Source organism: Apodemus sylvaticus, chromosome 22, assembly GCF_947179515.1.
Source record: "Apodemus sylvaticus chromosome 22, mApoSyl1.1, whole genome shotgun sequence".
Classification (NCBI taxonomy): domain Eukaryota; kingdom Metazoa; phylum Chordata; class Mammalia; order Rodentia; family Muridae; genus Apodemus; species Apodemus sylvaticus.
Genome location: NC_067493.1, coordinates 34,174,993 through 34,194,478, shown reverse-complemented (window position 1 = coordinate 34,194,478; position 19,486 = coordinate 34,174,993). Strand labels below are relative to the sequence as shown.

Sequence of the window (19,486 nt, the reverse complement as noted above, 5' to 3'; positions counted from 1 at the left end):
CCTGTCTCGAAAAAAAAACCAAATCCAAAAAACAAACAAACAAACAATATGTTTCCAGTGGGTGCGGTGCCTCATCCCTTAGATCCCAGCACTCAGGAGGCGGAGGCAGGCAGATCTCTGAGTTCAAGGCCAGCCTGGTCTACAAAGAGAGTTGCAGGACAGCCAGGCCTACACAGAGAAAGAAACCCAGTCTCGGAAAAGCAAAATGAAATAAAATTTCCAGGTCAAACGCGGTGGTACACAACACCAGAGAGGCAGAATCAGGTGGTTCTCAATTCAAACTTGTCCAGGTCTACAGCATAGCAAATTCCCGGGCATGCTAAATAAGTAAAGTCCATTGAAGCAGCAGATAGGGAAAGCGATGACTTCGAAATCTCATCCCATCACCACCACCACCATCGCAGCCTCGCCTAGCACACATCACGTGCGGGCGACACTAGGTTCTGCCTGCCAGGGAGAAGGCTAAGGGTCTCTGGAGGCGCACAGCAGGGACGCCCCCGGGAGGGTGCGCAAGCGCGCTGAGGCCTCAAGGGCCCAAGGGGCGGGCAGGTGCGCGCGCTCCCTCGCGCACGCGCGCACGGAGGGGGGGCGACGGCCGCGGTGACGTGCTGCGGTGGCAGCGGGTGGACGGCGACGCGTGAGGTGCGTGATATCCCGCGTCTTGGGAGCAGTGTCCCGGCCCCCAGCCACTCCCCGCCGCCGCCATGTCGGGCCGTTCGGTCCGGGCCGAGACCCGTAGCCGGGCCAAAGATGACATCAAGAAGGTGATGGCGGCCATCGAGAAAGTGCGGAAATGGTGAGGGGCGGGAGCGGAGGGGTTGCTGACGTGGGGTTGCGGGAAGCCCGGCGCGGAGGATCGGCAGACACGTACAGGCAGGGTGGGAACCAAGAAGCCAGCCCTTTGGGGGGAGGGGGCCGGAGCAAAAAAGCGAAAGCAGGGCGCGCCGGTTTCGGCGTGAAGTCAGAGTCCGCGTTCACACTAGCCAATCAGAAGGACAGTCGGCTCACAGCCCCTCCCACTAGCTGTCATTAGTCGTTTCCGGCCGCTCTGCCTGGGGCGGGGCCTGGCGCTGCGCAGTTGCACTTCCGGCGGGGACCTCGCGGAAATGCTACTTTGCTGCTCCCGGTTCGGTTTCCGCTCCTGCGCATCACAACTGTCCGGTGATGTCCGTTGTTGCCAAGTCTTAATGCGATATAAGTGGTCGAAGTCTGTAAACACGGCACTACAGATCCGTAGATCTGGGGCCCTCAGCCAGCCCCCTCTCCGTACGCTTGCTCTTGGCTCCCAAGGGACCCCGTCCCTGCAAATGTTTATTGCAAACCCAGATTTAACGAACAATCTAGGTCATGATCTCATAGCATTAAACTGTTCTGAAACAAATCTTTGAGCCATTCCCCTCACTTAATGATTTGTAATTTCGTTACTGTTTTTTTTTGACGGATCTCCCCGAGTACCTGCAGGCTGGCTTTAGGCTTGCAGAGATCCTCTTGCCTCAGTTTGCTCAGTGACTAAGAAGCCGCTAGAGTGTTTTTTTCTTTGTTTTTGAATCAGTGTCTCAAGTTCTTTTGACTGTCCTAGAACTCACTGTAGGCCAGGCTGGCCTTGAACTCTCAAAGACCCACCTGTCTGTGCTTCCCAAGTGCTGGGAAAGCGTCCACATCTTAGGGCATTCCTCTGTTCCTGTGTAATTATCAAGTCTCTCCACCCTCTTTTGTTTTTTACTGTTAAGGAAAAGTACAGACACTAGAAACATGTGCTCAATGGTCAAAAGCACCTGGCTGCTCTTGCAGAGGACCTGCATTCACTTCCTGCCACCCCATGGCAGCAAACGAACAACTACTCCAGTCCCATGGGATCCCATGTCCTCTGGCACCCGTGGGCACAGCATGTGTGTGATGCACAGACACACATAAAAATAATAAAATGCTCAGAAGAAATTTCAATGTTGGTTCCTCAGAGACACATTTTGAAATTCTAGCGAAGGTCACCTTCATAAAATTTTCCTTAATTATGTTACGGTGAACTGCAAGACATCCTACTTGAACCAGCTCCCATTCCCTAATTCTGAGGGTAGCGTCCATAGCCTTGCTCAAGCGAGGTGATTTCTCTAGCACTGAACTATGTATATACCCTCGCCCTGTGTTTGATTTCTTAAGTCAAAAATGACTAACACTGCAGCAAAACAGGCCTCTAGTCCCCTAGCTACTCAAGGAAGAACACAGGAATCTAAGGGCTTCAGGCATAAGCAACATAGTGAAATGGACCAAATGCCTTAGGCCTGTGAGCTCAGCTACTCAGGAAGCTGAGGCAGGAGGATCACAAGTCTTAAGGCCAGTCTCTTCCACTGAACAAAAAACACCAAACAAGCATTTTGAGTAAGTAGGGACATACTTGGTGGTAAAGCACTTGCCTAGCAGAGCTAAAGCCCTGGATTCCATCCCTAGTCCCTTCCCTGGCCACACACACACACACACACACACACACACACACACTGAATGAGTTGAGGACACCTGGTTCAGTTGGATTTAGGTACATGGGAGGCCTTTATAGTTTGGCTCACAGTGCTCTTGAGTAAAAGTCACCCAGCTTTTTCTTGCTTTGCTAGTAGGGTGGTAAATCTGCCATTTCTACTTCAGGAGGCAGGAGTGTGGAGGGAGGGGTGGAGCCCATAGCCTTGGCCAGGTTAGACTAGTGCCTCCTCCCACTGTTGTAGTTCCAGGCAGGAGACTCAAAGGCAGCTATAAAGCCACAGTTGTTCTCCGCTAATACTTGGCTACCCAGCCTGCACCTGTCCCTTTCCTGTGATTGTCCTTCCTTTGGAGGGACCCCTACTTGGAAGATGAGCAAAGGCAGCCCGGAGAGACTTGGGGTGCTCCCCGTGACCCTCAATGACTTCCGTCTGCTGGGGACCAAAGTCAGGACCTGTGCCTATAAGCCTGTTAAGACTGAGTCACTTCAGTGCCTTTCATGCCGTCCTCTGCCCCCAGTTTGTGGCAGCCCTCCTGCCGCAACCTCCAAGTATAAATTACAAACATGCAAGTGAGAGCCGCCCACTCCCCACTCCTGGCTTTCAACCAGACTCTGGTTACTTCCTCTTATCCAAACCTCCCTTCAGGTTTAATGTGATAGAGAAGTGTAGAAGGCATTCCAGATCCAAGGAACGATCTGTTGAGATGCAGAAAGCATAGTTAATGAACAAACGCGAAATGTGCTTTATTTGTTTTTAAAGGTGTATATGAGTATGCTGTAGCCGTACAGACGGTTGTGTACCTTGATGTGGTTGTTGGGAATTGGATTTAGGACCTCTGCTCACCCCAGTCAACCCTGCTCATTTAGTCCTTGCTCTCTCCAGCCCAAATATTTATTTATTATTATAAATAAGTACACTGTAGCTGTCTTCAGACACACCAGAAGATGGTGTCAGATCTAATTATGGAATGTTGTGAACCACCATGTGGTTGCTGGGATTTGAACTCAGGACCTTTGGAAGAGCAGTTGGTGCTCTTAACCACTGAGCCATCTGTCCAGCCTGAAATGTGCTATTATTACTAATCCTAATTTAATGCTCATCTTCTAGGGAGAAGAAATGGGTGACTGTGGGTGACACATCCCTGAGGATATTCAAATGGGTGCCTGTGACAGATAGCAAGGAGGTAAGTGGTGGGGCAACAGTTAAAGATAGCGTTTTCTTAGTTTCCATTTCTTGCCTTTTTTAATTATAAAGGGGTTTATTTCTCTGAGCCGCCCTCAGGCCCTCTAGGTGCAGACTGTGCAAGGCAGGCCGCCATGGCTCTAAGGCGAGGCCGCCTCTGCTCTTTGCTCCATTCTTCTCTCTAGTTAGATGGCAGCTTACGCCCATAACTGCTGATAGGTTATTTCTCTGATGGTGAAGTGAGCCAACTCCAGCTAGATTAGATGATATATTGGCAGGTTTATTGGGAAGCTGCTCTCAGGGGAATTCATTGGACCCAAGGACGGAGGCCAGGGAAGCCACCATGGGGAGAGAGAAGAGCGGGGAGAAAGAGAGGAAGAACGGGCTCACAGAGAGACAGCGGAGGGAGGGAAAGAGAAAGAGAGAATGAGCAAAAAGTCTGGATTCTACAGGGAAGACCCTCTGGGGAAGGGCAGCCCAGCCCCTGGGCTGGGTGTGCCAGGTAGGGACTGAGGGATGCTGGGAGAACCTCGAGCCCTGCCTTGAGTAAAATGTTCGTTCACCTCAGTCCCCTGTCCGGGGTCAGAAACCAAACGCCTGTGTTTTTCTTGCATAGGTTTTTTTTTTTTTCCCCTTTTCATCATGGCTGTTCTGCCTGCATGTGTACAAGTGTACTGTATTCATGCCCGATGCCCAGGAAGGTGGGAAGAGGGCTTCAGATCCCTCGGAACTGGAGTCATGGATGGCTGAGTCACCATCTAGGTACTGGAAATCAAATCCAGATCCTCAGAAAGAGCTGTAAACCCTCTTTACCTGCTGACCCATCTCTCCAGCACTTTTACCTTATGGGCATGGGTGTTTTGCCTACAGAGGCCAGAAATACATATCAGATCCCGTGGAGCTAGAATTACAGACAGATACGAGCTGCTGTATGTGTGCTGGGTTCCAGCATAAGTCCTCCAGAAAAGCAGCCAGTGTGCTGAGCCCCTGGGCCAGCCTCCAGCCTCCAGCCTCCTCCTTAGACTACCTTCTGGGCAGCACTGCACAGACTCAGAAGGGGGTGTAGCCTATGTTAGTTCCCAACTCCCCACCCTCCCCTCTCCTCCTGAGCACTGGGATTGCCCCTGTCAGTCCGTGCTGACGGTTGCTTGCTGCGTTTGCCTAGCAACCTCATTTCAATACTCGGAACCCATGTGAAGGGGGAGGGAGCTTTATTCTTTAATTGCCACCTGTGTGCCAGTCATGTGCCCCTCCCCCATTGTGCACACATAATAGTTCATTTAAAACTATACGATAATGCGCTGGAGAGATGGCTCAGGTAGGCATGTGCCCCTCCCCCATTGTGCACACATAATAGTTCATTAAAACTATACGATAAGGCGCTGGAGAGATGGCTCTGGTACTCACTGCTCGTGCAGAGCAGCTTGGTTTGGTTCCCGCCACCCACATGGCGGCTCACAAACTGCCTGCGACTCCAGTTCCAGGGATCCTCTGTCAGGCATGCACATGGTGCACAGGCATTCATGCAAGCAAGACATATGTGTAAATGAACCTTTAAAATATATATATAAGAAAGCTGGGGCGGGTGTGGCTCTGTGGTCTATCTTTTGCCTGATGCTTGAGGCTCTAGATTACTCCTTTTGCACTGATAGAAAAAAGTATTTATATATCTATAGAAACCTAATCAAAACAGAACTCAGCAGTCCGATAACTGTCCACCAGTGTCCTTGGCACACACACCTAGGCCTAGCTGGGTGGGGATGCGTGCATGCAATCCCAGCTCTCGGGAGGCTGAAGTGGGAGCGGGGAGTCTGAGCCGGCCTGGGCTGCTCAGCGAGTCCTGTCTTGGCTGAGTAGGTTGGAAACACTAGGGTCCTGAAGACCCCGGGCCAGTCTGCCCTCCTCTCCAGGAGTGGACGCTCTCTTATATATTTCTTACCACCACTCTGATCATTTTTAGGGATTTTGAACTTTATACAAGCGAATCGTAGGGCTGGAGATGGCTCAGCAGTTTTGAGCAGTGGACGCTTTTCCGGAGGACCTGAGTTCAGTTCCCAGCCCCACATGGTGGCTCACAACCACAACCGTCTGTAACTCCAGTTCCAGGAGATCTGGTGCCCTGTGGTGGCCTCTGCTGGCACCAGGTAGACATGTGGTGCAGCTGGTTTCTGCAGGCCGTGCACCGGACACAGAAAATAAAAACTGAAAACCTGAAAAGAGAATCATGATGTGTCTGTTGTTGTGTCTTGGTTTTGCTTTGTTGTGATTTTTGTTTGTTTCTTGTTTTGCTCAGTTTTATATTTTTGATACCCATCCATGTTGTCTTTGGTTCTGTTTTTCCTTTTCCTTGTACTATAGAATTTATTATTTCTTCTTATCTATTTTTTCTTTACATTTTTTCTTTGTAGGGGTAGGGGGTTGTGAGTCACGGTCTCTCTGGGTAGCCCCGAATGCTCTGGAGTTTGCTGTGTAGATTTAGTGGACCCTGTACTCACTGAGATTCTCCAGCGTCTGTTTCCTGAGTACTGGGAATAATGGTGTGTGCCTTAGGGCATGGAAGTTGCCACCTGCCTTATTCCCAGCAGACTCTGGTGATTATCTGTGAGTTCAAGGCCAGTCTGGTCTGCAAGTGCGGAACAGCCAGGGCTACACAGAGAAACTGTGTCTCAAAAAAACAAAACACAAAACAACCACATAAACCAGGGAAACAGGAAAGTGTATGCATGCCCAAGTTGCTATTTGTCACTAAGTTGTTTACTTTTTTGAGGTAGGGTTTCATGTAACTCAGGCTGTCTCAGACCTACTGTATAGCAGAGGATAGATAGCCTTGGCCTTCTGACCCTCTTCCCTTTACCTTCTAAGGGCTGATTCACAGGCGTGCACCACCATGCTTGGGATTTTCCTTCATTCTGCTTACCATCCATTTAGCCGCTGTGGGTCTTTCCTTTGTAACTTGTTTTTAAAACATATTCTGTAGGGTCCAGAGTAATCGAAGTGTTTCATTTTATTTATTCATTTTGGGGATTTTTGCAACAGAATCTCACTGTGTAGCTTAGGCTGTCCCTGGACTTGTACATGCCTCTTCTCTAGCCTTCAGAATGCTAGGATCACAGGTGTGAGCTGCAGGGCCCAGGTAAAGTGTTCAAATTTGACAAAGATAAAAATAAATTCTTGGCCGTGCGCGGTTGTAATCCCAGCCCTCTGGGAGGCAGAGGCATGCGGATTTCCAGGAGTTTAAGGCCAGCCGGGTCTACTGAGTGAGTTCCTGGACAGCCAGGGCTACACAGAGAAACCCTGTCTTGGGGAAAAAAAAAACCAAAAAAAAACCCCAAAATTCTTGAAAATATACTTGGTGCGTTTCAATGAAGGCTGAAGGCCGTTTTCCTGCTGAGTGTGGTGGTGCACACTCAATCCCAGCGACTGAAGGCTCGTGAGCTTGGACCCTGGCCTTCACAGTGTCCCATCACTAGTTGGGCCTGGTAGTGAGTGCCACAGCATGCAGGCCCAGCTGTGCTCGGAGGCAGGAGAGGGAGAACACAGGTCCACAGCCCGCTGGGCTACAGATGGAGGGCAATCAGGTTGGCGGTAGTACTCTCGTCCCCATAATGAAGGGGACAGAGGAATGTGGCCTTTGAGGCCCTAGAGATGCTCTTCCATCTATACACTGACTGTTGTCTTCACATTTATTTTAAAGATTTATTTATTTATATGTAAGTACACGGTAACTGTCTTGACACCCCAGAAGAGGGCGTCAGATCTCATTATGGATGGTTGTGAGCCACCATGTGGTTGCTGGGATTTGAACTCAGGACCTCTAGAAGAGCAGTCAGTGCTCAGCCCAAGTCTTTTCATTTATAAGACACCTGAGGCAGGGCAGACGTGTATGAAGTAGGGCTCCATTTCCATCATTTCCAGGCAGATGGATATTTGTCCTGGCTCCTTACTGGGGACAGTGCTGGCTTACCCCTTCTCCTCAGTCCCCACAAGTATGCACTGGTGGGGCCAGCCCCTCTGGCTGCCATGGGTGGTTGACCCCTGTAGTGTTCACCTTCAGGTTTCCATGGCGACTTGGGACCTGAACCATTTGCGGCCCTCTGCTCCTGAGGTTCAAGGGGGGTGGTCTGGAGGGTTTTTGCAGGATTCTTTTGTTTTAAAATCTGTCACACAGGCTGGGCATGGCACTGTACACCTTTAATCTCAGCACTCCAGAGGCCTCTAGGCCCTCCTGGTTTACCTCGTGCCTTATTTTCCTGTTGCTGTGATGAGGTAGATGACCTAGGCAACTTTAAACAGAAGGAGTTTAACAGGGCTTTAGTTCCAGGGGGTTCTTTGAGAGTCTACAGCGATGGCAGAGCTAAGGAGTGGAGGTGGGGGACAGCTGAGAGCTCACTCTGTGGAGGCTGGGAGTACCCTGGGACTGGTGGGAGTCTTCTGAAAACTCAGAGCCCACCCCCACCTCCTCTATCTTTGAGTTTTAATTGATGTGATAAAGACCTTGACCCTAAGCAGCTTGGGGCGGGAAAGGTCAACCGCTCGGGTTCTAGCAGGTCATTCTTGTCAACCTGCAGCTAGATCAGGGCAGGGTCTCAAGACAGGAGCCTGGAGGCAGAAACCTCAGCAGAGGCTGAGGAGTGCAGCTTCCTGCCTTGCTCAGCCTGCCTTCTCATAGCACGCAGGACCACCAGCCCAGGGGTAGCCCCCTCATGCCCACAGGCCACCCTGATGGGGACATTTTCTCAATTAAGATTCCCTCTTCACAAATGACAGGACCTGAAACTATCCTGTACCTCCTCCATCAAGGCCACGTCTCCTAATCCTTCTCTTGGAAGCCAGGTATCGAGACATAGAAACCTGAAGAGACCGCTCTCATTCAAATCACCACATGGAGGAGAGTTCTAGCCAGACTACACAGTAGAACGGTCTCAAAAAACCAACCAATCAAACAAACAAAAACATGTGTATGCTTACTGTGTCTTTCATTCATTTTTGAGGCATTTGTGACTGTTCCACACTAGGCAATTTTGTTGCTTCTGAAACCTGCGTAAAGAGCTATTGTGATGTTTATCAGTCTCTGGGTTGTTTTTGCTCTGCTTCCTTCTTTTTCTTCTGCTCTTCTAGCTTATTGAATTGGGTGTTTAGCTCTTGTGGGCCTTTTTGTTTGTTTAATTCTTTTAATTTGGGCGTGGGTGTTCTGACTGTGTGTGTGTCTGTGTACCACATGCATGCCTGGTGCCCGCAGAGGCTCAAAAAGGCCATCAGATCCCCTGGAAATGGAGTTACAGATGTTTGTGAGCTGCTGTGTGGGTGCAGAATCTAGGTCCTGTGGGAGAGCAGCCAGTGTTCTTAACTGCTGATCTGTCTGTCCAGCCTAGTTGGTTCTTTGTTTTGTTTTGTTTGGGGTCTTTGATTTTGGGGCTTGTTTATCTATTAAGGCGGTCCTATGGAGTCCAGGCTGGCCGCTAACTTGCTGTATACACATGTACATATATATGCGCGCACATCCAAGGGTGACCTTAAACTTCCAGGCCTTTTGCCTCCCAGGTCCCAGGATTACAGTCAGGCACCATTACGACCTACTTCATACAGTGCTGGGGATGTGACCCCAGGACACCACGAATGCTACACAAGCACTCTACCACTGAACTACATCCTAGTATGCGTGTGTGTGTGTGTGTGTGTGTGTGTGTGTGTGTGTACACCTGGATTTTAGATGGGGCTGGGTTGAGTGCTGACTGTTGTAGTTAGGGCAGAGAAGAACCTGGAGCTGTGGTACCTGCCTCTCCCATTGCTCAGCTGCTCCACGCTGCTGCTAGAGAGGCTGGGTAGAGAGGAAGCAGTAGTTACTGGGTCTTCTTCCTCCTCTGCCTTGTGAGTTCCCAGTTCCCCCATTACTTCTGTTCAGACCTCTGAGGGCTCTCAAATAGCAGCTCCCCTTGTCCTCCTTAAGAGTCCTGCTTACCGGTATCAGATTTCTTTCTTTTCCTTTTATAGAAAGAAAAATCAAAATCGAATAACACAGCGGCCCGGGAACCTAATGGCTTTCCCTCTGACGCCTCAGCCAATTCCTCCCTCCTCCTTGAATTCCAGGGTGAGTTGATTATGCATGTCTTCCCTTCAGAGAATAGAAAACTCGGGGGGCCAGAGGGATAGCTCAGTGCTTAAGAGCACCTGTTGCTCTCACAAGGACCCGGGTTCGGTTTTCAGCATCCACGTGGTTGCTCATGCGTCCCTGACTCCAGGATCAGGGCATCGGATTCCTTCCGCGTTCCAGGGGCACCAGGAAGAAGTGGGGCACATGTGAAGACACAGGCAAAACCTTACCCACAAGCAATAAATCTAAAAAACAGAATAATTCAAGGATGTCACAGGGGTAAGAACACACCTGGGAGCCAGGTGTGGTGGCGCAGGCCTCTAACCCCAGCACTCGGGAGGCAGAAGCTGGTGGAGCTCTGAGCTTGAGGCTCACATCTAGAAACCATGCTCAAACAAAACAAAACAAACAAGCAAAAACAAACAAACAAACAAACAAAAACCCCTAGGCGGATCAGTGGTTAAGAGTAGGACATAGGGAGCTGACCTCCTCTCTGGTCTCTTCAGGCACCTCTACTGACCACTCACAGTACATACACACAAACACACACACATACGTAATGAAAAATAAAAATATATGTATTGCGAAAAGGAAAACCAGAAAAGGAAAAAGAAGACTTTGCTTGGCTGGCATCTGTAGCCCAGCAGCAAGCTCCTCTCTGGAAAACTGCCTCAAGCGCTGTGCAGTAGCTCTGGTGTCAGCGCACAGGCTTCCCCTGAATCCTGGTGGGTATTTAGGGGCTTCAAGCCCCGTTTGAGTAGGCTGTCCTCAGGCGAGGTCGCTGCTTCCTGAGACAGACAGCCTGAGAGACCCCTGCACCCATAGTACCACCCTTTGGGGTCAATGACCGCTTGACGGGTCACCTAGACCGTCAGAAAACACGGGTATTTGCACCGTGATTCATAACAGTAGCAAGATTAAATTTATGAAGTAGAAACAAAAATAATTGTTTTTGGTTTGGGTATTAAGGCCTGAGCGGCCTGAGCGACAGGAAGGTTGAGAAATGCCGCTCCCTCACCCAGCCTGCTCACTTGCTAGCTGGCTTGCACTGTGCTCAGAAGGCAGTCCCACATCGATCTTCGTTTTCACCCTGGGTCAGCCTGTGTGTGCTACAAGCCGGCGGCCCCACTTCACTCTTACACTCCAGGGCGAGTGCACAAGTGTGGACACGTGGCTGCTTTTTCTTTGTTCCTTTAGGCAGAATTTGGGATTGAATTTACAGCCTTGCAAATGCTGTAGGGCCATGCCTCTGAGCGGTGCCTGAGGCCCTGCTATGTTTAATTTTGAGATAGGATCTCTGGTAGGTCCCGCTGGCTGACCTCCTCCTGCTCAGCCTCCCAAGGAAGTCTGTTACAAGTCTGTGCCACCTGGCCTCAATCAGTTTAGCTTTCACACACACACACACACACACACACACACACACACACACACACACACACACCAAAAACCAAAAGCCACTTTCATTTTAGTGTGAAGGATAGTAGTCCTAGAAAGAGGGAAGACCGACGTGATCTTCCACTGTGTGTTAGGAACCATATGCAGCAGCCCCTAGCACGAGGTTGTCCCTGCTTGCCCCTTCCTTCCCTATCAAAGTCGGTGTCATGGAGGACCGAGAACATGGGGAAGGTTGTTCAGTCATCAGAAGGCTCCAGGAGACAGGAGGCATCAGTCTGGGCACCAGCTCCTCCTTGTTGTTTGTATTCCCTGTGGCTGGTGGGCACTGGCCTTTCTGGGAGAAGGCATGGCACGGACTGCCTAGAGTGTGACAGGGTGACCAGTGTGTGCCCAGGGCCAGTAGAAGCATCAGAACTCCCGGGGTGGGCCTTTCCACCCTGGTGAACTCCAAGCCTCCACCGAGCAACTGATACTGTCACAGAGTGTTGCAAACTGTAGGAGCTTTGCAGGAACCTGGGAAGGGAAGTCATAGACCCAGTTTGTTCTGAGAAACAGGCTGTCAGCTCCTAGCTGTTGGAGCCAGGGCAAGGTCAGAGAATGGCAGACTGTGGCCCGAGAGCCAGAGTATCTCCGTCTGCCGTAAGCAGTGCAGGGCACAGAGCACTGCCCTCCGTAGGAGCCACGTGTGGGCTGGAGTGTTCCCTCTGTAGTGTAAGGCCAGGAGAGATTCAAGGCTGTCACAACAGGCTAGGCCATGGACAAGGAGGTCTGAACTGAGGCACCAGAGGAAGGAACCAGTGCAAGCGATGAACTGGTGCCTGCAGGAGGCGACGGGGGAGGGGAAGGGACAGACCTGTGGATGTCTCAGCTTTTAACTTACTTGGTGACCTGAAGCCTTTAGACAGAGCCCCAGGTGGTAGGCTCTCATCCTTGGGGCAGTCAGGTGTCTGAGAGCCTGCGGTGATCGCCTCCAGGCACTACAGCCTCCTTCAAGAACCCTGAGGTCCAGACGCGTGCTGCTACCTACCCTCATCCGTGCATGCATGAGAAGGCACAGATGGCACCCCTGCCTCCCACTGTGCAGAGCTCCCGGGCCAGAGCTGTAATTGGTAGGCAGTGGAAACGTGGTTATATAAGCAGAGCTCCACATTCCTGGGCTAGAAACGGTGCAATCATGCGTTTTGGCTGCATGGTCTATATATTGTCAATAGAAGATGCTGGGGCTGAGAATATGGCTCAGTTGGTCTCTAGAGCGCTCACGCAGCACACAGGAAGCCCTGGGTCCCATCCTCAGCACCACACTATAACAGGTGCTCTAGAGGTGACGAAGGCAGGAAGCTTAAGGGCTCCTAATGAGTTCGGATTCATTAGGACCGGGGAAGCAGAGCCAGGACCATCAATGTAAGGTTGGGGCCAGCCTGGTCTATATAGTGACACCTGTCTCAGAGCAAATCTGCTTCAACCTGCAGAGTTCCCAGGACATGGGAACCCCACCCAGCCCCCCTTTAGGTGCAACAGTAGTAGTGTGTCCGTGGCTCTCTGAGCTCCTTGGACGGTGCCAGCTGTCGCCTTACTACGCTTGGTTTCCAGATGAGAACAGCAACCAGAGTTCCGTGTCAGATGTCTATCAACTCAAGGTGGACAGCAGCACCAACTCCAGCCCCAGCCCCCAGCAGAGTGAGTCCCTGAGCCCAGCACACACCTCAGACTTCCGCACGGATGACTCCCAGCCCCCAACCCTGGGCCAGGAGATCCTTGAGGGTGAGTGGTGGAGGCGCCCTTTGTGAATCTCTGGCCCCTGTTAGCCTCTGCTGTTTGGCCACACAGTGGAAGTTGTTCTGGTGTGGATAATGTGTGCTTGCTGTTGGCCATGTGCTGTTCTAGATCCTTCCATGAGTCGCTTCTCTTATGTAGAACAGGGGGACTTAGGAAGAGTGGTGTTCAGAGTGGCAGGTGAGCTTTGCCTCCCCATGTCTGCCATGCTGGGATGGTGGCCCTCTGTGGCCAGGCACACTTCCTTCATGTCACATGAGGGACGGTAGCTCCTTGCTAGACGCTGCACATATGACTCCTGGGCCTGCGTCCTCTTGATCTGAGTCTCAGGGACTGCCCAGGCCCAGGCCAAGGCCAGCTGTACCTTGGGCTGACACTGCTGCTCTTGCAGAGCCTTCGCTGCCTGCGTCTGAAGTTGCAGATGAGCCTCCTACACTCACGAAGGAAGAACCGGTGCCAGCAGAGACCCAGGTAAGAGGCTAGCGCCCCTCCCTGTCTCCAGGGAAGGGAAGGAAAGACCCTAGGAATCGGGTGGATAGCGCAGCTCTGCTGTGGTAACCTGTAGAGACGGTAGCTGGAGAAATGGTCACTGGTTCTAAAATAGGAGCAGGGTGTGGTCCCCTGTGAGCAGGCAGAGGGTAGGCTGCAGGCTGCAGTGTGGGGAAAGGGCAGGGCTGCTGGGGACAGCTTATCATGCCTGCCCTGCTACTTCCAGGCCACTGAGGAAGAGGAGGACTCTGGTGCCCCGCCTTTGAAGCGATTCTGTGTGGACCAGCCTGTAGTACCGCAGACCACATCGGAGAGCTAGCACCGTCCCGGCCCCTCGCCTCCTGGCCCCGCCTCTATTTATTGCATTCTGGTCTGGCCGAGCTCTGATGCTGGGGTCCGGGCAAGCACTAGGGTCCAGAGCCTGTGCGTGGGAGCCCTCTGGGCTGGAAGGCTGACGGAGGGCGTGGGGTCGTCGCACCATCTTCCTGTTCCTGACACTTGTGTCTGCTTGCTCTTGAGCAGAGGAGCACTCGCATCTTTTCTGCACCCCAAGTAGGCCAGAGCATCAGGGTTCATTTCTCACCTCCAGAACCACTGCACGGAGCTGCTGGCGCCACCACGAGGAGAAAGGTGTGGAAGGCACCTTAGAGAAGAGTGCCTAGGAGTCCTTGGATTGAGTGGAGACTGTAGAGTGTGGACCTTGCCACAGGGCCAGGCCCTGCGGGCTGCTGCTGGAAGAGGGACTGGCCGGGGAGAGGCTCTTCCAGGACCGAGGGCCTTTCTCCACCTGTGGGCAGGAGACCAGTGGGGGATGGATCGCATCCTGTCCCTGAGGCAGGCCTGCCTCTGTTGGATGCCCCAGCTGCTCCCAGCCCTGTGCCTGCCAGAACCTTCCGCTTCCTCACACTTACAGTGCACACACACGCGCGCACATGCGTGTGTACACACACATACACACAGCTTCCTGTTCTCACCTGTCGGTTTCATTCCATCATCCCTGCCTCCTACTGCAGAAAAACCCAGCCATGATTGGAGGTTCTGACCACAGTACCTGCCCCCAGTACTCCTTCAGCTCAGACTTTCTAGAAAGTTCCCTTTTCTTTAAAATCTGCATGTTTAATTAAACTTTATGATTTTATTTTTTGTCTGAAAAGAAGAAAAGTTTAAGAAAATGGAAATGGGTAACAGCAAGTGAAGACCTATTTTAGCACTGAATAGAGTATTTTTAAAATTAAACTATTTGAAATATGTCTTATTAGTACCTGACAGCTTCTTTCTACAAGGTTTTGGAGGTTCTGGGAGCTGAGCTGGGTGGGTGAGTGGTGTAACGTCATCATGGCTGCCCCCTACCCATGCCCTTTCAGATCTAAATGGTTTCAAGGCCGCCCTTGAAATGAGTGAGAGCCAAGTACAATAGCGGCCTGGAATGCCAGCCCTCAGGAGCCTGAGGCAGGAGGACCTGGAGGTCTGGGTCAGCCTGGCCTACTTAGAGTTCAAGGCCTGGCTCAGTTTCAGGAGAAGATCCTGTTTCAGGAAAATAGACACAGAAAATAGGCTTGAGGAAATGGTGCAGCGGGTAAAGTATTTTACCTGGGAAGACTGAGGCCCCAAGATCCAGCCCCACCAAGGCCTGACAGGCGTGCTGTCCATTATCCCTGTGCTCCCACGAGATGGGAAGCAGAAACAGACTTCCTGGGAGCCCAAGGGCCAGCTAGCCTGGACTACACGAGTGAGCAAATAGATGGTGGAAGGTAAGGACCGAAGTTGAGGTGACCTGACCTCCATATGAACCCTGGTACATGCGCTGACATGCACGTAAACAGCCATTGTACATGAAGATCTAATACATGTATGTATGTATGTACATAAGTTATATACACATTACTAGGCAGAAGAGGTTGCTTGGTGGTTACAGGCAGCATGTACTGCTCTTGCAGAGGACCTGAGTTCAGTTCCCAGCACCCACAGGGTGCTCTTGACCACATCACTTACAACAAGGCACATTTGTGTACTTGCAGCACTGGAGATAGGTAGGCAGGAAGACCAGGGTCAGCCCTAGCGTGGTGTCACATGCCTTTAATCCCAGCACTTGGGAGGTAGAGGCAGGAGGATTTCCGTGAATTCAAGGCTGGTCTACATAGTCCCAAGACAGCCAGAGCTACACTCTGACTCAAAAAAAAAAAAAAAAAAAAAAGAAAAAAAAAAAAAGAAAAACCTTAGGGTTATCCTTTAGGCCAGCCTGGATTCCAAAGGATGCTGTCTCACAAAAGAAACAGTTGCTGGAAATGTCAGTCCAGCAGTTAAGAGTAGTTTTTAGAGCAGACTCAGGTTCGATTCCCAGGACCCACATGAATGCCAACAATGAAGGGTGACTTTAGTCCCAGGAGCTTTGACACCTGCTTTGGCCTCTGAGGGCATGGCACACCTGTAGTGCAGTCATAGGATGAGGCCTAACACTCATTTGCAGAAATAGTAAAAGTTAGCTGGACATAGTGGCACACACCTTTAATCCTAGCACCAGAGAAGCAGAGACAGGTGGTTCTCTGTGGGTTCGAGGCCAGCCTGGTCTACAAAGTGAGTTCCAGGACAGCCAGGGCTACATCATGAAACTCTGTCTCAAAAATAAATAAAATAATAACCAAAGATTCGGCTTGGCTTTGTAGCTTTTCCCTGGCAGGAAACCAGCTACTGCTGCCGGGGAAAGACACAGGAGGAGGTCTGTAGAGGATGCTGAGACTGCTGTCTTCAATTTCTGTCCTTTAGTATTGTTTATTCAAATGGGACAGAGCCTACATGGAATGAGTAATCATACTAAATTTATGACTTACAAAGAAAAAGAGAAAAACAGCCTTGCACTGGGGGTGTAGCTCAGCTGGCGGAGAGCTTGCCTACGATTCGAGAAGCCTCAAGCCAGACAGAGCCCCTGAAGAGCAGAAATGGGGTGGCACACACCTGTAAGCCAGCCTCTGTGTGGGGAGACCAGAGGATGGGAGGTTTACAGTCATTTTCTCAGCTACACAGTAAGACAGAGGCCAGCCTGGTTTAAAAGAGACCCTGCCTCAAAAACAAATCCAAAGCCTTGAGCTGCGGCTGGCTTTTGAGACCTTCTCAAGCCCAAGCTCATCAGCATTTTGTCATGGAGTGGGACTCAAAGACCCTGCCCCTCCCTGGGAATCTAGGAGAGTCAACATTGCTGGGAGAGGTATTTTCAGTGCTGTGGTGTCAGGCAGGTTAACTATAAGCCCTCATGCAAGCTCCTGCTAGCAGCCGGCATGAACCTCATTTCCCCCTCTTCTCTCTCTCTCTCTCTCTCTCTCTCTCTCTCTCTCTCTCTCTCTCTCTCTCTGACTTCTCGAGACAGAGTTTCTCTGTATATCCCTGGCTGTCCTGGAACTCACTCTGTAGACCAGGCTGGCCTCAAACTCAGAAATCCACCTGCCTCTGCCTCCCAGAGTGCTGGGATTACAGGTGTGCTGTGTGCCCGGCTCTCTCTTTCTACACACACACACACACACACACACACACACACACACACACAATCATATCCCACACAGAAAAACAAAAAGGAAAAAAAAAACAAAACCCAAAGATAACAATAACAAAACCAACAAAACATGAAGCAAAAAAGAACCCATAATAATACAATAAAATAAACCAAAATAATAACAAAAACAACAAAACGTGAAAGCAGGTCCCCATAGTGGTGGTGCATGCCTTTAATCCCAGTACATGGGAGGCAGAGGCAGGTGGATCTCTGAGTCTGAAGCTAGCCTGGTCTACAGAGTGAGTTCCAGGACAGCTTTGTCAAACCCGAGGACCTGAGTTTAGTCCCCAACAGACCCCTGCCAAATTGACCTCTGACCTCCACACCTGTGCAATAGCTCCCATGCCTCCCCCCAAAACTAAAGGAATAAATCTAGCCAGGGCAGTAGGGGCACACACTGAATCCCAGAAGTCAGGAGGCAGAGAAAGAGGCTGGTGGATCTGTGAGGTCAAAGCCAGCCTGGTCTATAGAGTGAGTTCCAGGATAGCCAGGGCAATGCAGAGAAACCCTGTCTCAAAAAGAAATTGTGTGTGTGTGTGTGTGTGTGTGTGTGAAAATGTTTGATGAACTCATTATTACACAATTACATATAAACAATACATGCTAATATTAGGCATTGATCAAGGTCTAATAATTGACAGAAAGAGGATGGGTGTAATTTTAATTTTTCAAACCCTATTTTTTTTAAGATTTATTTTATGTATGTGAGTACATTGTTGCCGTCTTCAGATACACCAGAGGGGGGCATCAGATCCCATCACAGATGGTTGTGAACCACCATGTGGTTGCTGGGAATTGAACTCAGGACCTCTGGACTAACAGACAGTGCTCTTAACTGCTGAGCCATCTCTCCTGCTCCTCAAACCCTAGTTTCTTTTTCTTTTCTTTTTTTCTTGAGACAGGGTTTCTTTGTGTATCCCTGGCTGTCCTGGAACTCACTCTGTAGACCAGGCTGGCCTTGAACTCAGAAATCTGCCTGCTTCTGCCTCCCAAGTGCTGGGATTAAAGGCCTGTGCCACCACTGCCCGGCTCAAACCCTATTTTCAATGATGGTTCTTAAACTCTTTAACCTCCCTTCTAGCCCACTGCCCATCCAGGGTAGTGGAAAAAAAGGATTCCAGGAAAGTGGACCTGTTTAGAAATGGTTCTTTTGGGGAGCTGGAGAGATGGCTCAGAGGTTAAGATCACTAACTCACTGGCTGCTCTTCCAGAGGTTCTGAGTTCGATTTCCAGCAACCATTTGATGGCTCACAAGCATCTGTAATGGAATCTGATGCCCTATTCTGGCGTGCAAGTGTATATGCAGGAAGAACTCTATATATGTAATAACTATTTAAAAAAAAGAAAAATGGTTCTTTGGAGCAACTGTCATCTGTGTTGTCAGGCACAGGTCAGCAGCAGCTCAATCCACTCCAGAACATCTTATGGATATACCAGCAGTCCTGTTCAGCAGTGTCTGGACAGCAACAGGTGGCATGACCTGGCAGGAAGAGTCAGGCCTCAGCCTCAGCACTACTCAGCAGGAGAAGTTCTCGGCTGTGCCCCTCTCAGAGAAGCAAAGATCAGCGAAGAGTGGATACCACCAGGCATTGCACAGCTCACCGTAGCAGCAAAGCTGAGCCTCTGTCACTGTCAAGTCCTCTGAGGTTTTTGGTACATTTCTCTCTATGGAGTCCTGACAAATGCAGCCCAACTCCAAAATGTAAGGTGGACCAATGCATGTGTGTCATCAGTGAAAAATCCTTCATCACAGGTCCTTTCACATGCTTGCTTTAGGCAGAACATCCTTTCTCGCATGTCTGCTTCAGTGAAATGTTCCTTCACAACAAAATGCCATCCAACACAACTGACTTTCCAAAGAACCCTTAAATTTCCACTTCAGGTGGGTGTGCTTAGAACAATTAGGAGAAACATTTCAGAAGGCGATGGAGCGGTCTGAGGCAGAGGAGCGGTGGGTACAGCTGGGCTAGGCGACTGCAGGAGGATGCCTGTGGTTTGAGACTGGCCCGGCTACATGACATGACCCTGTCTCACAAAACCAGGATGGCAGTGCTGGAGGATTCTGTCCCTGCCCAGTAACCGCCATTTCCTTTCCCCCTTTTCTTTGGTTTCTCCTTTCCTTCTTTTGCTCCCTGTCCCTACCCTACCGTCTTTATGACAGGCCATAGTCCTGCCTGACAAGGACCTAGTTGCCTCTCCTTCCCAGTGCTGGGATTCTGATCTCTAGCCACCAGTGTCAGATCACCAACTCTCCTCCAGCTTTTACTATTATCTTACTTCTCTCTGTGTGTGTGTGTGTGTCTGTGCCCTACATGTGTGCAGTGCTCAAGGAGACCAGAAGAGGGTGTCAAATCCCCTGGGATTGGATTTACAGACTGTTGTGAGCCATCATGTGGGCACTGGGACTCAAACTCTAGTTCCCTGCAAGAGTAGCCAGTACTCTTTAATTTTGAGCCATCTCTCCAGCCCCAACATCCATCCATCCATCCATCCATACATATAAAATTTTAATTAATGTGCCATACATTTAAAATTCTTCTT

The 19,486-nt window shown here is 50.5% G+C and overlaps 1 protein-coding gene across 1 annotated transcript; it reads left to right on the top strand.

Annotated features, from left to right (window-relative positions):
- The first annotated feature begins 560 nt into the window (after nucleotides 1-560).
- Nucleotides 561-14,307, top strand: Bcl7b (BAF chromatin remodeling complex subunit BCL7B). The gene is made up of 6 exons (XM_052168086.1): nucleotides 561-796; nucleotides 3,579-3,654; nucleotides 9,645-9,741; nucleotides 12,730-12,900; nucleotides 13,304-13,383; nucleotides 13,628-14,307. Exons 1-6 carry the CDS (start codon nucleotides 705-707, stop codon nucleotides 13,718-13,720), a joined length of 609 nt encoding a protein of 202 aa, XP_052024046.1. The 5' UTR covers nucleotides 561-704; the 3' UTR covers nucleotides 13,721-14,307.
- Nucleotides 14,308-19,486: the final 5,179 nt, after the last annotated feature.